Source organism: Microplitis mediator, chromosome 4 (assembly GCF_029852145.1).
Source record: "Microplitis mediator isolate UGA2020A chromosome 4, iyMicMedi2.1, whole genome shotgun sequence".
NCBI lineage: Eukaryota > Metazoa > Arthropoda > Insecta > Hymenoptera > Braconidae > Microplitis > Microplitis mediator.
In genome coordinates, this window is record NC_079972.1 from 15,576,256 (window position 1) to 15,592,620 (window position 16,365).

The window sequence follows — 16,365 nt, forward strand, 5'->3', positions numbered from 1 at the left end:
CATTGAAAAAGTCATGAACGACGACCGGAAGATACTGAAGCACAGGTCTATATTTATTCGATACCCGCGTACTACTACTTATGTAGGAACTGCAATTGGTTTGGGAATAATATTTAGTGGTCCTTTATATTATATACTGGGAAATAAACTCGAGACTCTTGAATTATCCGACGAAGATTATCAAAAATTATCCTTTGGTTTTAAAAAATAAATAAATTAGTATAAAATATTTCAGTAATGAACTCAGTAGCAAAAGCCAAAGAAAGATTTAAAAAGTATCCATTGTTGGTGGCACAATGTAGAGAGTCAGCAGCAGAATACGGGAAATGCGTTTTGTCGAAACAAAATATCGGTAAAGATGATTGCAAAAGAGAATTTATTAAATTCAAAAACTGTTTAGTTGAAGCTGCTGTTAAAAACAAAACAAAATTATAATAATAATATGAAGTGGCCTGAGTTCAAAGTTCATTGCTACTTAGCATTTGTCTTGAGAATACTCTTGATAATATATGCTAATTTTCATGATAAATATTTTCGTGTTCCATACACAGATATTGATTACAAAGTCTATACAGATGCTGCGAGGTATATAACAAATAGGGAATCACCGTATTTACGTCATACTTATCGTTATACACCATTATTGGCATTTATATTGACACCAAATATTTTTCTACACTACGATTTTGGTAAATTATTATTTTCATTAATTGACATCATCGCTGGTGTATTGATTAAAATAATTTTAACAAAAGGTAACAAGAATAAATGTAAAAAAAAAATTGGCGAGCTGTGTGCCCTTTCATGGATTTATAATCCAATGACGATAATTATATCAACTCGCGGTAACGCTGATTCATTGTCTGTCGTTCTAGTTTTATTAACATTATATTATTTAATAATTAATAAGGATTCATTTATAACCGGTTTGATTCACGGATTATCTGTACACTTTCGATTGTATCCAATAATATTCAGTTTAATTATGTATTTATCATATCGCGATAAATATAACATTATTCCTAATAGAAATCAATTTAAATTTATAACTGGCTGCGTATTATCATTATTTACATTAACGTTTATAAGTTATTATTATTATGGATACGAATTTATTTACGAAAGTTTAATTTATCATTTAATACGTAAAGATGGACGTCATAATTTTTCACTGTACTTTTATATGAATTATTTATCAGTTGGACAACCGATTGAAGTATATGAAAAAATAATCCGGGTATTGCCAGGAATTTTATTATTAGTAGCGTTATCATTTCGTTATTCAAATAACAAAAATAAAATAGAATTGTCATTTGGAATAATGACTCAGGCTATGGTTATGGTTACTTATAACTCTGTTGTAACATCACAATATTTTTTTTGGTATTTGTCTTTATTACCGATTTGTATACCGTACATTAATATCAGCATTGTTAGATTTATTATATTGCTTGGAATTTGGATAATAGCTCAAGCGCTGTGGCTATTTGATGCATACTGTCTAGAATTTTTAGGTCTTAATAAATTTCATTCTATATGGATCGACAGCATATTATTTTTCTTCGCGAATATTAAAATATTGTACGACTTTATTGTTAATTATGATAGTAATTTGTTGAATAAAAATTATTAAAATAAATGGATTTATTGTATGGGTTAATTTATCGGCCTCAAGGAACCTAACGGCGTATAAAAATTTTTTTTTCTGCCCAACGATGCATTTTTCAGCTGAAAGGATATACCCTAGGGCGTTTAAAAAAAAACAAGAATTTTTTTTTTTCTTGGAACCAGGCTCAAAATTTTCGTTTTCCCATAAGAATAACACAGGAAAAAAAAATTTATTTCTTCTGATTTTTGAAACTAGTGAACCGTAAATTACATTGTAATGTCCATCAAATATTTTTGTAGAGAATTGAACGTTCTACAAAAAAGGTCTCTTATCATTTTTTGATAAATCCATTTGTTCGAAAGTTATTAGAGCTGGAAGTCAAATCTACAGTAAATTTCGAGATCTTTTTACTTTTCCGGCGAAACTATCAGACTTTTTAAAAAATTTCATGGAACCTTTTTTGTAGACAATTTTATTCTCTACAAATTATTTTAAATAAAGTTTATTCAAACTCCGCATTGTTTTCTAGTTATTTTCATTTTAATGCCAAGCTCATAAAAATAATAGTCTTCTAATCGATTTTGAGAACTTAACGTTAAAATGAAAATAACTAGAAAACAATGCAGAATTTGAATAAACTTTATTTAAAATAATTTGTAGAGAATAAAATTGTCTACAAAAAAGGTTCCATGACATTTTTTAAAAAGTCTGATAGTTTCGCCGGAAAAGTAAAAAGATCTCCAACTTTACTCCGGGCTCTAATAACTTTCGAACAAATGGATTTATCAAAAAATGATAAGATAATTTTTTTGTAGAGCGTTCAATTCTCTACAAAAATATTTGATGGACATTACAATGTAATTTACGGTTCATTAGTTTCAAAAATCAGAAGAAATAAATTTTTTTTTCCTGTTATTCTTATGGGAAATCGAAAAGTGCGATGCGGACAACCTTAATATTAAGGGCTCTTATTTTCAGAGGCCTATTTTGGCATCTAAACAAAACTTTTGAGCCTGGTTCCGAGAAAAAAAAAATTCTTGTTTTTTTTTAAACGCCCTAATACACCCATATGGCATCTGTTTATTATTAGGATTGATAATAAAATACGATTTCCATCAGTATATTTTTTTTTTAATATTTTATTTTGAGGAATACAAAATACTTATGTACAGATAGTTTCAGAGAGTCATTATAATAGATTTTTTTTCTTTTATTTTTATATTATTATTGTTTAAGGAATGACAGATTCTGCAATTTAAATATAGATCTTATAATAATAGTCTAGAATTGAAATTGTGAGCAAGAGCATTCTTAAATCTTCTTTCATTTTATTAGATTTATTTAGGTCATCTTCAGAAATAATTATATATATATATGTGCAAAAATCTTACACCTTATCAATTCTATCTTTCATTATTTATTATTATTTTTCACTACAAAAAAATTTCATACATCGTAATCACAAGTATGCTTGTGATAATTTAATATAAATTATTATTGTGTATTTAATGTGAATATTTATCACATTTAATACATATGAGCAATTTATTTCTGCCTCGAAAATAGGAATAGTTGAAACTTTTTATTTATTTCAATAGCAGTTTAATGCAATTTATTTTGTTGACATACAAGATATATTTTATAATATTTTTTTAACAGGCACACTGTGCATTTTTATTTAAATTTATTTATATGAAATAACTACAACATCGTAGACGCGAGATCGAATTTATATAAATCTAAATCATATTCATCCTTACACTTAAAATTTATTTAAACATTCACATTTACAAGTTAAGTCTTATTATTGAAATTTATTTATCTACAGTGTAAATATTTCTGAAGATGATCTAAATTATTATTATTATTCTTATTTTACGCGCACTCATTTAAGTACAATTATTTTTATTATTATTATTTTTACAATTCTTATAAAGAATTATAATGATATTTAATTTCTCTCCAGGTAATGACTATGAGCGACTTAGAAATTTAAGGGAAAAATTTAATTTTAATTCTATCGATGATAAAATAAATGCGTGCGTTAGTTAAACAAATCGTGATATTTATATAAATTTAATTTTTTAAAAATTCATCTTGTTTTGTTTACTGATTTATAAATCACTAATTACTATTTTATTTTTTATTTTAATACATCAGCGTAAAAAAATCATCATTTAATTATTACATTTATGCTTAAGAATTGATTTATATTTTCTTTGTTCAATCGAGTATACATTTAAATATTAATATTGATATAAAAAGAAAAATTATAATTATTTATTACGACAATAATAATAATAGTAATGGGCACTCGAAATAATAAAAATGTTTATTAATTTACAAGATTCGATATGGCAGGATTTAATGTAGAATAATCGTTCATTGATATATTGTTATTATTATTATTGTAATTACAAAATAATTAATTTAACTTATTATTATTATTACATGACCAATAACATACCTATATAAATATTAATATAAATCGTTAATAAAGAAAAAAAGATAAATATATACATAAAATTTATAGTAAGATGGCTTTTAAAAAAAAATATTATTGCACACGGAAAAAAAATAATTGTGAATGCAATATGATGCAGTCTTGGTAAATAAACATGATAAAATCATGTTGCATTCACATGATTTGTCATGTTTCAGCTACATGATAGTCATGTTGCAATAACATGAGAAAATCATGTTGCATTCACATGATTTGTCATGTTTCGGCTACATGATAATCATGTTGCGGTAACACGAGAAAAATCATGTTGCATTCACATGATAATCATGTTGCGGTAACATGAAAAAATCATGTTTGGGCTACATGATAATCATGTTGCGGTAACATGAGAAAATCATGTTTCGGCTACATGATAATCATGTTGCATTCACATGATTTGTCATGTTTCGGCTATATGATAATCATGTTGCGGTAACATGAGAAGATCATGTTGCATTCACATGATAATCATGTTGCGGTAACATGATTTTCATGTAGCCGAAACATGACAAATCATGTGAATGCAACATGATCTTCTCATGTTACCGCAACATGATTATCATGTAGCCGAAACATGACAAATCATGTTGCATTCACATGATTTTCTCATGTTACCGCAACATGATTATCATGTAGCCGAAACATATCAAATCATGTGAATGCAACATGATCTTCTCATGTTACCGCAACATGATTATCATGTAGCCGAAACATGACTATTATGTAGCCGAAACATGACAAATCATGTGAATGCAACATGATTTTCTCATGTTACCGCAACATGACTATCATGTAGCCGAAACATGACAAATCATGTGAATGTAACATGATTTCATCATGTTTATTTACCAGGACTGCATCATGTTGCATTCACGATTAATTTTTTTTCGTGCATATTATAGTAATGAATACAAGTAATAAAAACATAATTAAAAAAATTAAAGCACTTTACATCAGTAAATTAGTTGATACTGATTTTAAACGTGACATCCACGTTGTAAATTATAAAATAATAATTATAAACAAAATACAAAATACAAAGCATGTACAACATAAAATAAAATTGTCTTTGGTAATAAAATATTGTTTTCATCCATTAATAATAATAATAATAATAATAATAATAATAATAATAATAATAATAATATATATTTATAATAAAAAAAATAATAAAATTATCGTTAACGAAACGAGACGAGTAATTAAAATAATTGCATAAAAATTATTCAATCTCTGGGCATTATAAAATAAAAAATAATAATAATAGTAAAAATGAAAATATTGTTGGCACGCTGTAGGATGAATGTTCAATACGATATGTTTTGTGTGTTGTGTTATTGTTTATATACACATAAATAAATAATGTTAGGTGTTATTGTTGCTTACAAACGGAAGATCTTATACAATAAATAAGATAATAAATATTTATGTCCAGGCACCACTGACGGAGGAAGTTTTAGATAAAATTTAGTTTCTTTTTTTAAGAAATTTATCGCAAGCTTTTTTTATTTTTTATAAGTATATTAATTTTCGAAAATGGTGATATTAATAATTTAATTGATCAAGTAATAAATTGTTTTAAGCAGTGGTTTTAAATTGTTGTTGTATTTGTGCACGAAATTTAAATGTACAGATGTTAATAACCGACAGTTATTATTATTATTATTATTTTTTTTTTTTTTATTTATTACTGATTGGTAAAGTCAGCATATTTACAAGGCATAGTCGGAGGGGCGCTACCTTTAGCTTATTCATTATTATTATTATACAATATTGTAATCAATGCTCTCTCAATATTTTCAACAGTTAATGTTACAAAATTGCTTTGAATTCACTTATCTTCTTTCATACATTTTAATTTATATTTTCTGATAAATTTTCGCGCACTGTACATTACTCATAGATTAATTTAAGTTTTTAATATAAAATCAATTAACTCTCTCTCTTTTTACACTGATATTACTAATTTTGAATAATTACAAGAGTATTGAGTAAAAAAAAAGAATAAATAAATCTTTAAAGTTTTTGACTTTTTTGATAAATTTAAAAGTGAGTGAACTTTTATTGAGGTAAAAAAAACGATAGTGCTGGATTTAAAGAGCAAGATTTGAACCTGTGTAAAAATAATATAATTAACAGTCTTATTTTGGTCATTTCACTAATTGACAGTATATATATATATATGTATTTATTTATTTAGGGAATTTGAAAGCTAATTAACTTGACTGCATGGAACAGCGCCAAAGTATTAAATGGCCCTTTCTATTGTCAGTTATAGTACGTGTATATATGTGTATATATTTGCATTGTAGATGAAACTCGACTGGAACGCAATAACTCGAATAGTTTCAAAACATCGTAAAAGCAGAGAAAGGAAGAAAAGAAAAACTTGATAAATACTTAAACAAAAACAATTTCAAATGTGTTCGCGTTAATTTTAAAATAGTTTAAGAATGCGCAATATTTAACGTTGTACAGTTTAGTTAATATTCAAATTATATTAAATTTACAACTAAATTGTTGTGCTAAGCTTTATACTGTAAACTAATTGTATTTTTATATTTTTTTTTTTCGTCATAAATTATGTTTTACATTTTGTACTCGGGCCATTTTATTTTAAAATACTATAGTAATTTCATACGTTAATTAATTTTCGTTTAATGACCAATTTACATTTAATCCAGTGATTTAAGTTTCTTTTGATTCTCAAAATTTTTTCTTATCTCTACATTTTTAAATTTTCTGCATTACTTATTTTTTTTTAAAATAATATTATTATTTTACGAAGATATTAATATAAATAACAGTTTATAAATAAAATGACATTATATTTATATAATACATTATTTTTTTTTTCACTGTAGAGAAATAATTATACTGTATACGAGGGTGGGTTGAAAAAAAACTTTTTTTTTGTTTTTCTTAGCATGGGAGTAAAATTTGTACCTTATAAAAAAAAAAATTTTTTTACTCAACATTTTGAGGTCCACTCGTTTTTAAAATAAATAATTGATCAAACGGGGTAGTTCCAACGAAAAAAAAAACATGGTGTTCTAGAATCTGTAGGGTGTCCCCTTGAAAGCTAATTGAAAGTCAGGAGTTGAAAAAATTTTTTTCCTATTATTTTTGTAATTTAAGTAAAAAATTCAAAAATGAAAATCATTTTCTTTTGGATTAAAATGAAAGTGAAGTAGAAAAAAATTACATTCGACAATTATTAGATGTTTTCCACGATTTTGGTAAAAAACAATTTTTTTCGTTGGAACTACTCCGTTTAATCAATTATTTATTTTAAAAACGAGTGGGCCACCTCAAAATGTTGAGTAAAAAAAATTTTTTTTTTTTATAAGGTACAAATTCTACCCCCATGCTAAGAAAAACAAAAAAAAAGTTTTTTTTTCAACCCACCCTACTGTATACGTGAAAGCTTAACATTGAGAAAAATATACAGTATTTATATATATTATTTACTATATTTTTCAGTCAAATTTAAAATAGTTGATATTTTTTTTATGCCACATAAGTACGCAAAAGTATTCGTATTTTTTTTTGTTCATTTATTTAACTTTTACTAAAAATTCACATACTTTCTGATGATTTATAAATGCAAAGAACGATATTTTTGGAAAAATTTCCGGATAGTATTTTGAGTAGAATCATTAGAAATTTTGTTTAATGAAATAATAATGAATTATTTATATTTAACGCTCTGGCTCAATCTCACTGTAATAATTACAAATTTTCTTTATCAAATAATTATTACACTTTTTGTTTAATAACCTAATACAGTTTTAATTTATATGTTATATATATATGTATAATTATTAAAGTATGGAAAGTATCAACGTATTGGAAAACTTTGCGTTTAAATATAATGAATATTATTCAAATATAATACATATATATTTGTATTTAATCTCTATATATAGTATTGCCTAAAATTGAATTCTCAATAGTTTTACTAATTTTATAATATAATCGGAATATTAGAATTATTTAATTACTTTTACTATCGAATAATTACGCTTTCAATATAAATAAAAGTTATCTCAATTGAAGCGTTCATTCGGAGGACGAATAATATTCGTAGCATTTCATATATATTTTGTTAAATTTCAAATTTTAATTTTTGAAAATTTAAATTTTATATTTTTTCTACAATCGACGTTTAATCGATTATGAGCATCAGACATCACTTTTATTATAAATGTAAATTAATTTTATATAATTTAATTAATAATTGACAACTAATCAATTAATCAATATTTAATGACCTGCGGTGAAGAAGGCGTAAATTGTCGAGTAATAAAACAATATAAAATTTTCTAATTTTAACATTTTACCACAGGCCAGTTTGTCACAGTAATTGCAATTATTTACTTTTATTTTTATAGTATACATTTATAATTCTACGTACTCGTAATAATAGAAAAATTTATTTTTCCGTTTGTCGGTGCGTCTTTCAATAGATTATTAATAACACCGGCACACAAAAAAAAATAAGTTCTCTGTACTTTTGACGGGACTGATTTATTCCCATGTATTTTGACCCGCTGAATCCGAATCCGAGGTCCGTTTAACCCGTACACCCTCAGATTTTTAGAAAACTTTAAAAAACCTCAAAAATGCACAAAAATCGACCGTTTTTTAAATTTATAAATTTTTTTAACCCTAACTAAGCATGATTTTTATGTATTTCGGTCCTCCACATACTAACCTGAAGTTTATTTAAAACATTAGCCATTTAAAGTCTGAGTAAATTCCAAAAAACCCCATAAAATTGCAAAAAAGCAAAAAAATTCTTAGTGTTGTGATGAAAAAAATTTTTTGAAGCATACTTAAAATTTTTTTATGGTTTAAGCCAAAATATTTTTTATATATATATCACAGATCGAACAATATGATTTCTTTTATTTATTTCGATTTAAAAATTGATTATTGTTATACCAAATTTTATTTTTTTCGATTTTTTGGGAATTTTTGCCATTTATTTAAAATTTTAGAGATGTCTGAGCCATGGATGTTCGAGAATTATATGTGACAGATAAACATACATGAAAATAATTATTTATTTAGCCCTATAAAATTTTTTTCATCACAATACTAAGAATTTTTTTGCTTTTTTGCAATTTTTTGGGGTTTTTTGGAATTTACTCAGACTTTAAATGGCTAATGTTTTAAATAAACTTCAGGTTAGTATGTGGAGGACCGAAATACATAAAAATCATGCTTAGTTAGGGTTAAAAAAATTTATCAATTTAAAAAACGGTCGATTTTTGTGTATTTTTGAGGTTTTTTAAAGTTTTCTAAAAATCTGAGGGTGTACGGGTTAAACGGACCTCGGATTCGGATTCAGCGGGTCAAAATAAATGGGAATAAATCGGTCCCGTCAAAAGTACAGAGAACTTATTTTTTTTTGTGTGCCGGTGTAATTTTTAAAAAAATTTATTAAATATTTATTATAGTATCTAGATTTTTTGAATTTTAATAAGCAAAATATTTATTTTTTCATTTTTTATAATTTATTGCAGATAATCTATCTGTATATATCTGTAATAATAATAATTAATATTATTATGATCATAAATATATACCTACTTTCGCAAATAACGCGCAATTAAATTGCACAAAAATATTAAATAGTTAACAGTTAACGTTATCAATATATATAAACATTACACATAATCGATAAATTCAACGTATAATAAAGCCAAGACTTTTAGTTATTTTTAATGCCGCAATTATATTATTTTTCTTTTACAGTTATTGACACGTAGTTTAAGTTTAGCTTTTAAATTACTGATCTATTTTTATTTAAAGAGCCTCGATTGAAAGACACATCGGAAGCCGAAATTTAAAGACAATATGTAATTTATTTATTCCAATTGATATTTCATTTAACGATTTTTTATTTAAGTGCATCTTATGCACCGATAAATTTACATAAATATTAAATTTTTAAAAAAATTTAATTTTCAGGAAAATCTCGTTAAAAAAAGATTGAGATTTCGTTACCGTGATTCACAGTCACAATTCTAACTAAACTTATGAAATACGGTGATGAGCAATAATTTCAGTTATATACATACATAATTATATAATATTTTACAGAGACACATTAATTTTTTATCAAAAGAGACTCGTTTTTAGTCCATATACCCAACGCATTATTAATTCTTGTTCAATATTCAATTAATTTTATTCTCGCTATATTTACCTTTGTATTCAATTGTACTGTCATACGCAGCCTCTCAATTTTTTTCCATTTTTTTTTTTATTAATTGATTGACGACCCTGTTTTATAATGCATACATCAGCGATATTGCTCTTATTGTTGAACAATTTATATATCTATAAATATTGACACTTTGACGCTGATTTTTTTTTTTTTACTCAATGACGACTTGCTTAATTTTTAATAGCAATTGATTTATTTATTTTTAAATTTTCACCGCAAATTAAATCTTCATTGAGCTGCATAAATTATTATTATTATTATTATTATTATTATTATTATTATTATTATTATTATTATTATTATTATTATTATTTTATAGCATGAGGCTACGTAATACAGTTTAAAAAAGAATACTTAATCGCGCATCGATAACGAGTAGCTTTCATTATTATTAAAAAAAAAATATATATATATATATCATATAAATATATCTAATAGAGTGGCTGGCTTTCAATATAATATAATTATGCCAAATTTAATAGGCAATTTAAAATTTTTTATTTTCTCTATATTATTTATTAAATTATTATCTAATATATATTTATATATTTATATATGTGTATACATACATTTATTTACACAAAGCCGTTCGACACGAACATGCTTATTTTAATATAAATTATTTTAGTGCCATCAAACTATAGGCTCTATACTTATATTGACAACAGGTATTTAATTATTTAAATTACTTAACTACATATTTTTTATAGACAACACGGCTATTTCAAAAAAATAATAATAACTTTTTTTTATTTATTTATTCTGCATTATTCCCACTAACGCAAAAGCCTGGTAAGTTAAAAAAAAAAACATTTTTTTATCTATCAGGCCAATGGAAACTGCCGTGAGATTAATAAATAAATTCTGCCCAAATTCTGATAATAAATCTATCTAATTAATAAAAGAAATTATTGCACGCCTCGGAAGCGAAGCGGAGAGGTTGTGCTTTATAACCGACCTGTCAAGGTCACACGATTTCCACTCATTAAAGTGCATATATTTTTTTTCTATTACTCTTACACATTATGAAAAAAACATCAATATAAAGCTGAAACACTAATAAATAATCCTGATACTTTTTTTAATTTGTCTAATATGTATTAATATAAAAAAAAGTTCATTAAAAAAAATTTATCGTGGACGTCCATTAGTCTGTGGTTCAAAAAAACGGCGTGGTACGGATATCTCGAGAACGACTTGACGAAACTACTTAATTTTTTTTTCAAAATTTTCAGAAATAAGCAAAGAAGGTTCCTTTCAAAAATCACTACTGTAGGCCTTCTCGTTTTTTTAAAAATAAATCATTACGGTTAAAACCGGCAATCTTACATGTAAACAAACACACACTGCCGCCATTTTTCATTAGGAATGTTCTCCTTATTTATTTTTTTTTTTACTTTTATTACCGTATATTTACCATGGAAATTTCTATGGGAAAAGAGCGGGATGTTCAATTTTATTCGAAATTTAACTTTTAAAAAAAAACATAACATGAGCGTTCGAGGCGTGCACTTTTGGATTTTCCAAATTTTTATTTATAAATCTAGACAAAAATTATATCAGATTATTTGGGCAATAATTGACGTATATTTCGAGTTAATAAAAAAAAAAATTAAATAAAGTTACTGATGAAATGCTTATTGGAAATTCATGACAATAAGTCAAAGATTGTCAATATCGTGTCTAATTATACATATATATAGATATATAATATATATATCTAAAGAGAATATTCTATTGCACATTTTAATTGCGTTTGATTTAATAATTTTTTTTTAATTAACTCACATCATTCAGAAGCTCCTGTTTTATTTAGTGCAAGAAATTAATTATAATTTCTGTTATTATTATTATTATTATTATTATTATTATCATCATCTAAAATTTATCAATAATCTTGTATGATGATAGTGAATGATAATAATAATAATCGCGTAATCGTTAGTAAATATCTCCATTAATTACAAAGTCTTGAGTGTTTGTTTGTAGTATCAAAGTTATTAAGTAAATACCCCTTTTAATGTAGAGCTTAAACGTTGTTAATATATGACAGTTCGATTGCCCGGAAAATTTACAGTTTAATGACATTCACTAGTTACAATAATATACATATAGATATTATCGATTGACATTTGCATATCATCGTTAATTAAATAAACTTAATGAATTCCTTGATGATTAATTAGACGATTAATGTATCGGGAAATCGTTGTTGGATGAGCTTACGATGATTTTCACTGGTCATATATATGTATATATCCCAAGTCGAGTATGCCAACTATTTCTTTGACAAATATATATATATATGTGTGTAATAAGTCAGAGATATTTTGTCGTAATTAACGTAGACACTTAAATGCTGTACAACACACGGCATTTAATTAAATGTATTAGTGCGTATGTGCCGGGATTTACGTCTGTGCTGATATTGAGTGTTAATTCCATATAAATACTCATGTATATATGTGATGATGATGGTGATGAAGGCACAGATTTATTCACTTGTTGTTGAATAAGATCAAAACCATTGTCTACTCTTTATAGCACTTAACTCTGACGATCACGACGGCAATCGCGTCAAAGAACAAGTCAACACAATAGTCATATTATATATTAATATTCACTTGTACTGGGATTAAGATCAAACGCAATACACTCATTAGTTATTGTTGTAATATAATTATCGTCACTAAACCGCACTAGTTTCTAGTTAAAGTCCTTATCTCATACGTGCGTTGCCAGCGTACCAATTCCTGATGTACGTTTTACTGTGGCTATTCCACCATTGGGACCACCCGTTATATAATGCGCTGATAATGGTGCCTGAAATTTATTTATTGTTATTTCATTAATTAAAATAAAAAAATAAAATAAGAGTTACACTGTAAAAAATCACCGGGGTAAATCCAAACGGTGTAGGTGTTAAAATTATCGGTGTTAAATTTACCCCTGAAAGCGGTGTTAAAATAACGCCGTCACCGGTGTAAATATTCTAGACCGGTGTTAAAATATTTTATTTTGTGAATATTTTTACTTACTCGATCACTATACTTGTTAATAAATGATATTCTTTATTAATTTTCATAAAGAACTGACATTTTTTGTGTTTTATAATCTTTAAAATTAATACTCCAAGCGGACGCAGTTTATCCTGCACTGTTAAAAATAATTTGAAAATTACAATACAAAAGGAATTGAATTTTCATAACTAGATATTTGAATTGTATTTTAAATGAAAAAAGCTTTAAATTTAATATACGTAATTTAATAATCAAGCTGGTATTCAAAATTAAGAAAAAAAATATGAATTTTAATAAACGTACTTAAAATTTATACTTGATTTTTAAATTTTCAAAGCAAGTATTGAAAATTATAAAACATATATTGAATTTTAAAAATTCTATTTGAAATTTCATAATACTTATTTGAAAATTAAAAAAAAAGTATTTGAAAATCCAAAGTGTTAATTTGAAAATTCAAAAACGTGTATTTTAAATTCTATATGAAATTAGTAATGAAATTTCAAGCACAAATGTTTGTGTTTATTGCGTTATATACAATCTTTGAAAATTCAAATAATTTTTTTTACAGTGTGCTTTTACACCGGTATTACTCCGTTTTTACACCGGTTACCCCGCCTTTACACCGATTTTACTCCGCTTTTACACCGGTTACCCCCCTTTTACACTGGTTTTACTCCGTTTTTACACCGGTTACCCCCCTTTTACACCGATTTTACTCCGTTTTTACACCGGTTACCCCGCCTTTACACCGATTTTACTCCGCTTTTACACCGATATTACTCCGCTTTTACACCGGTTACCCCGCTTTTACACCGATGTTACTCCGTTTTTACACCGGTTACCCCCCTTTTACACCGATTTTACTCCGTTTTTACACCGATATTACTCCGCTTTTACACCGGTTACCCCGCTTTTACACCGATGTTACTCCGTTTTTACACCGGTTACCCCCCTTTTACACCGATTTTACTCCGTTTTTACACCGATATTACTCCGCTTTTACACCGGTTACCCCGCTTTTACACCGATGTTACTCCGTTTTTACACCGGTTACCCCCCTTTTACACCGATTTTACTCCGTTTTTACACCGGTTACCCCGCCTTTACACCGATTTTACTCCGCTTTTACACCGATATTACTCCGCTTTTACACCGGTTACCCCGCTTTTACACCGGTTACCCCGCTTTTAAACCGATATTACTCCGCTTTTACACCGGTTACCCCGATTTAACACCGGTATTTTTAACACCGGTGTAATTTTATTTTAACACCGGGCGGAGTTAAAATGAGTCCATTTTTAACACCGCTCTTTTTACAGTGTATAATTGAAGTGAAACTGACCTGTGGCCCGGCACCATTCAGCGTATTCAAACTATTCATCCGCATAGCTTGAGTGTAAGGTGGCGGAGCCGGTGTGACCCCTGGTATTGCGGTATGGGGAGCGTGTCTGAGCTGCTCGGCCGCTGACATTCTGTGTTCAAATCAACCCCGTAATTAATATACATATATGTAATTAGATCAAGGTTGTCTTTTAGGGTTAATATTTATTTATCAAGATCAAAGATAACTGACAGTATGTACAGCAGTAAATAGTTTATTACCTCAGATAAGGATTCCCGTATGTAGCTGAGAATCGTGGATCAATTATTGGGGTTGCCTGTGTCGTATTAGTGCCCAAGTTGGCTGAACTCAGACCTATTTTCTTCGACGTTAATATACCACTTGAGGGTATACGACTGAGGGATTCACGTGACGCACCCATTCCTTGGGTATTGGGCGGCATATAGTCTCGTGAATAATCCACATACGGTACGTAACCATTATTGTTACTACCATCCTTTAATAATAATTATTATTATTATTTTTATCAGAGTATTATTGATTAGACGGGAGTAGTGTAGTACATTGTACTATTATTTCTTAATAAATTCAATTGAGGTTGATGGTTGGTTAAAAAAATAAAAGTAATAGAAGAGAATTAATAATAATAATAATAATAATAGTGGCGATTAAATGAAATAAAGTACTTACGTTGTTCTTAGGTGGAAACGAGGGTTCCGTGTAGTCGGCGCTGTATCGATAACCCATTGGGTTGGGTACTGGGCCAGCAAGAGCTAAAGCATTTACACCCCTAGTACTTCCTTCACCTTCACTGTCGAGAGCAGTCACGCTCTCGGCGTTGCTCACGCTAGATCCAGCACGTATATCTGCTTTAACGTCCGACAGATTACTGCTTCGATCACTTTCACGGTAACGATCTGGATTTGAGTCTGTTTCTTCTATATTCAAATATATTTAATCAATAACGAAAAAAAAATAAAAAATAAGTTATTTTTTTTATTCGTTTAGGGGAGACCGGGGCAAGACGGCCCACCTAAGCCGGTTATTATTATTTGTGGCTTTTAACCATCAAGTCGATTTACTCTTGTCCAACTTGAACTCAATTCACCAAAATTTTGGTGAAGCTCCTGAAAAAAATTTTTTTTTTTGGGGCAAGACGGCCCCCTCCGAAAAAAAATGAAAAAAAAAATTTTTTTTTTTTAATTGTAAAAAAATTTCCCGCGTAACAAATGTTTATATTTTTCTCTTTAACAACTGTATTTACTTTAATATTACTCGAAATAACCTTTTTTGATATAATACGAGTCATTTTTTCACTTCTGTAGAAAATTGATTATTGGTTTTTTTAACTTTTTCAAATGCTTTATTTTAATCCAAATCCATATAATTAACCAAAAAATGATATTTCTATTAAATTAATCATGACTAGGTTATAATACTATGAAATACATTTTCTTTTAGAATTTTTGAGTGGTTCATTTTGCCCCAAGTTTTACGTATCGGGCTAAAAATGAGTAAATAATATAAATTTGTGATAATCAAAAAAAAACAAGAAAAAAAAATTTTTGGTTAATTTTTGAGGTGGGCCTTCTTGCCCCAGATGGGCCGTCTTGCCCCAGTCTCCCCTATTAAATTAGGATTATGTTTAGG

At 27.2% G+C, this 16,365-nt stretch overlaps 2 protein-coding genes and 1 long non-coding RNA gene across 5 annotated transcripts in view; 1 reads left to right on the plus strand and 2 right to left on the minus strand.

The window, feature by feature from the left end:
• Positions 1–16,365, minus strand: part of LOC130666680 (uncharacterized) — a 349,416-nt gene that overhangs the window by 26,232 nt on the left and 306,819 nt on the right. The window lies entirely within an intron of this gene.
• On the plus strand, positions 302–1,640 carry LOC130666673 (GPI mannosyltransferase 1). The gene has a single exon (XM_057467877.1). It carries the CDS (start codon positions 443–445, stop codon positions 1,631–1,633), a length of 1,191 nt encoding a protein of 396 aa, XP_057323860.1. The 5' UTR covers positions 302–442; the 3' UTR covers positions 1,634–1,640.
• Positions 5,769–16,365, minus strand: part of LOC130666671 (irregular chiasm C-roughest protein-like) — a 52,574-nt gene continuing 41,977 nt past the window's right edge. For 2 of the 3 annotated variants that reach the window (XM_057467875.1, XM_057467873.1), the window contains exons 10-13: positions 15,406–15,653; positions 14,976–15,211; positions 14,716–14,845; positions 5,769–13,173 (exon numbers count right to left, since the gene is read on the minus strand). In XM_057467875.1, coding sequence (XP_057323858.1) covers positions 13,075–13,173; positions 14,716–14,845; positions 14,976–15,211; positions 15,406–15,653 — 713 coding nt within the window. In that variant the 3' untranslated portion in view covers positions 5,769–13,074. The remainder of the gene's footprint in view (positions 13,174–14,715; positions 14,846–14,975; positions 15,212–15,405; positions 15,654–16,365) is intronic. The other variant, XM_057467874.1, reaches the window with a different exon arrangement.

Coding starts and splice junctions, on each gene's coding strand:
- LOC130666673 (XM_057467877.1), top strand. CDS start 443: ATGAAGTGGCCTGAGTTCAAAGTTCATTGCTACTTAGCATTTGTCTTG.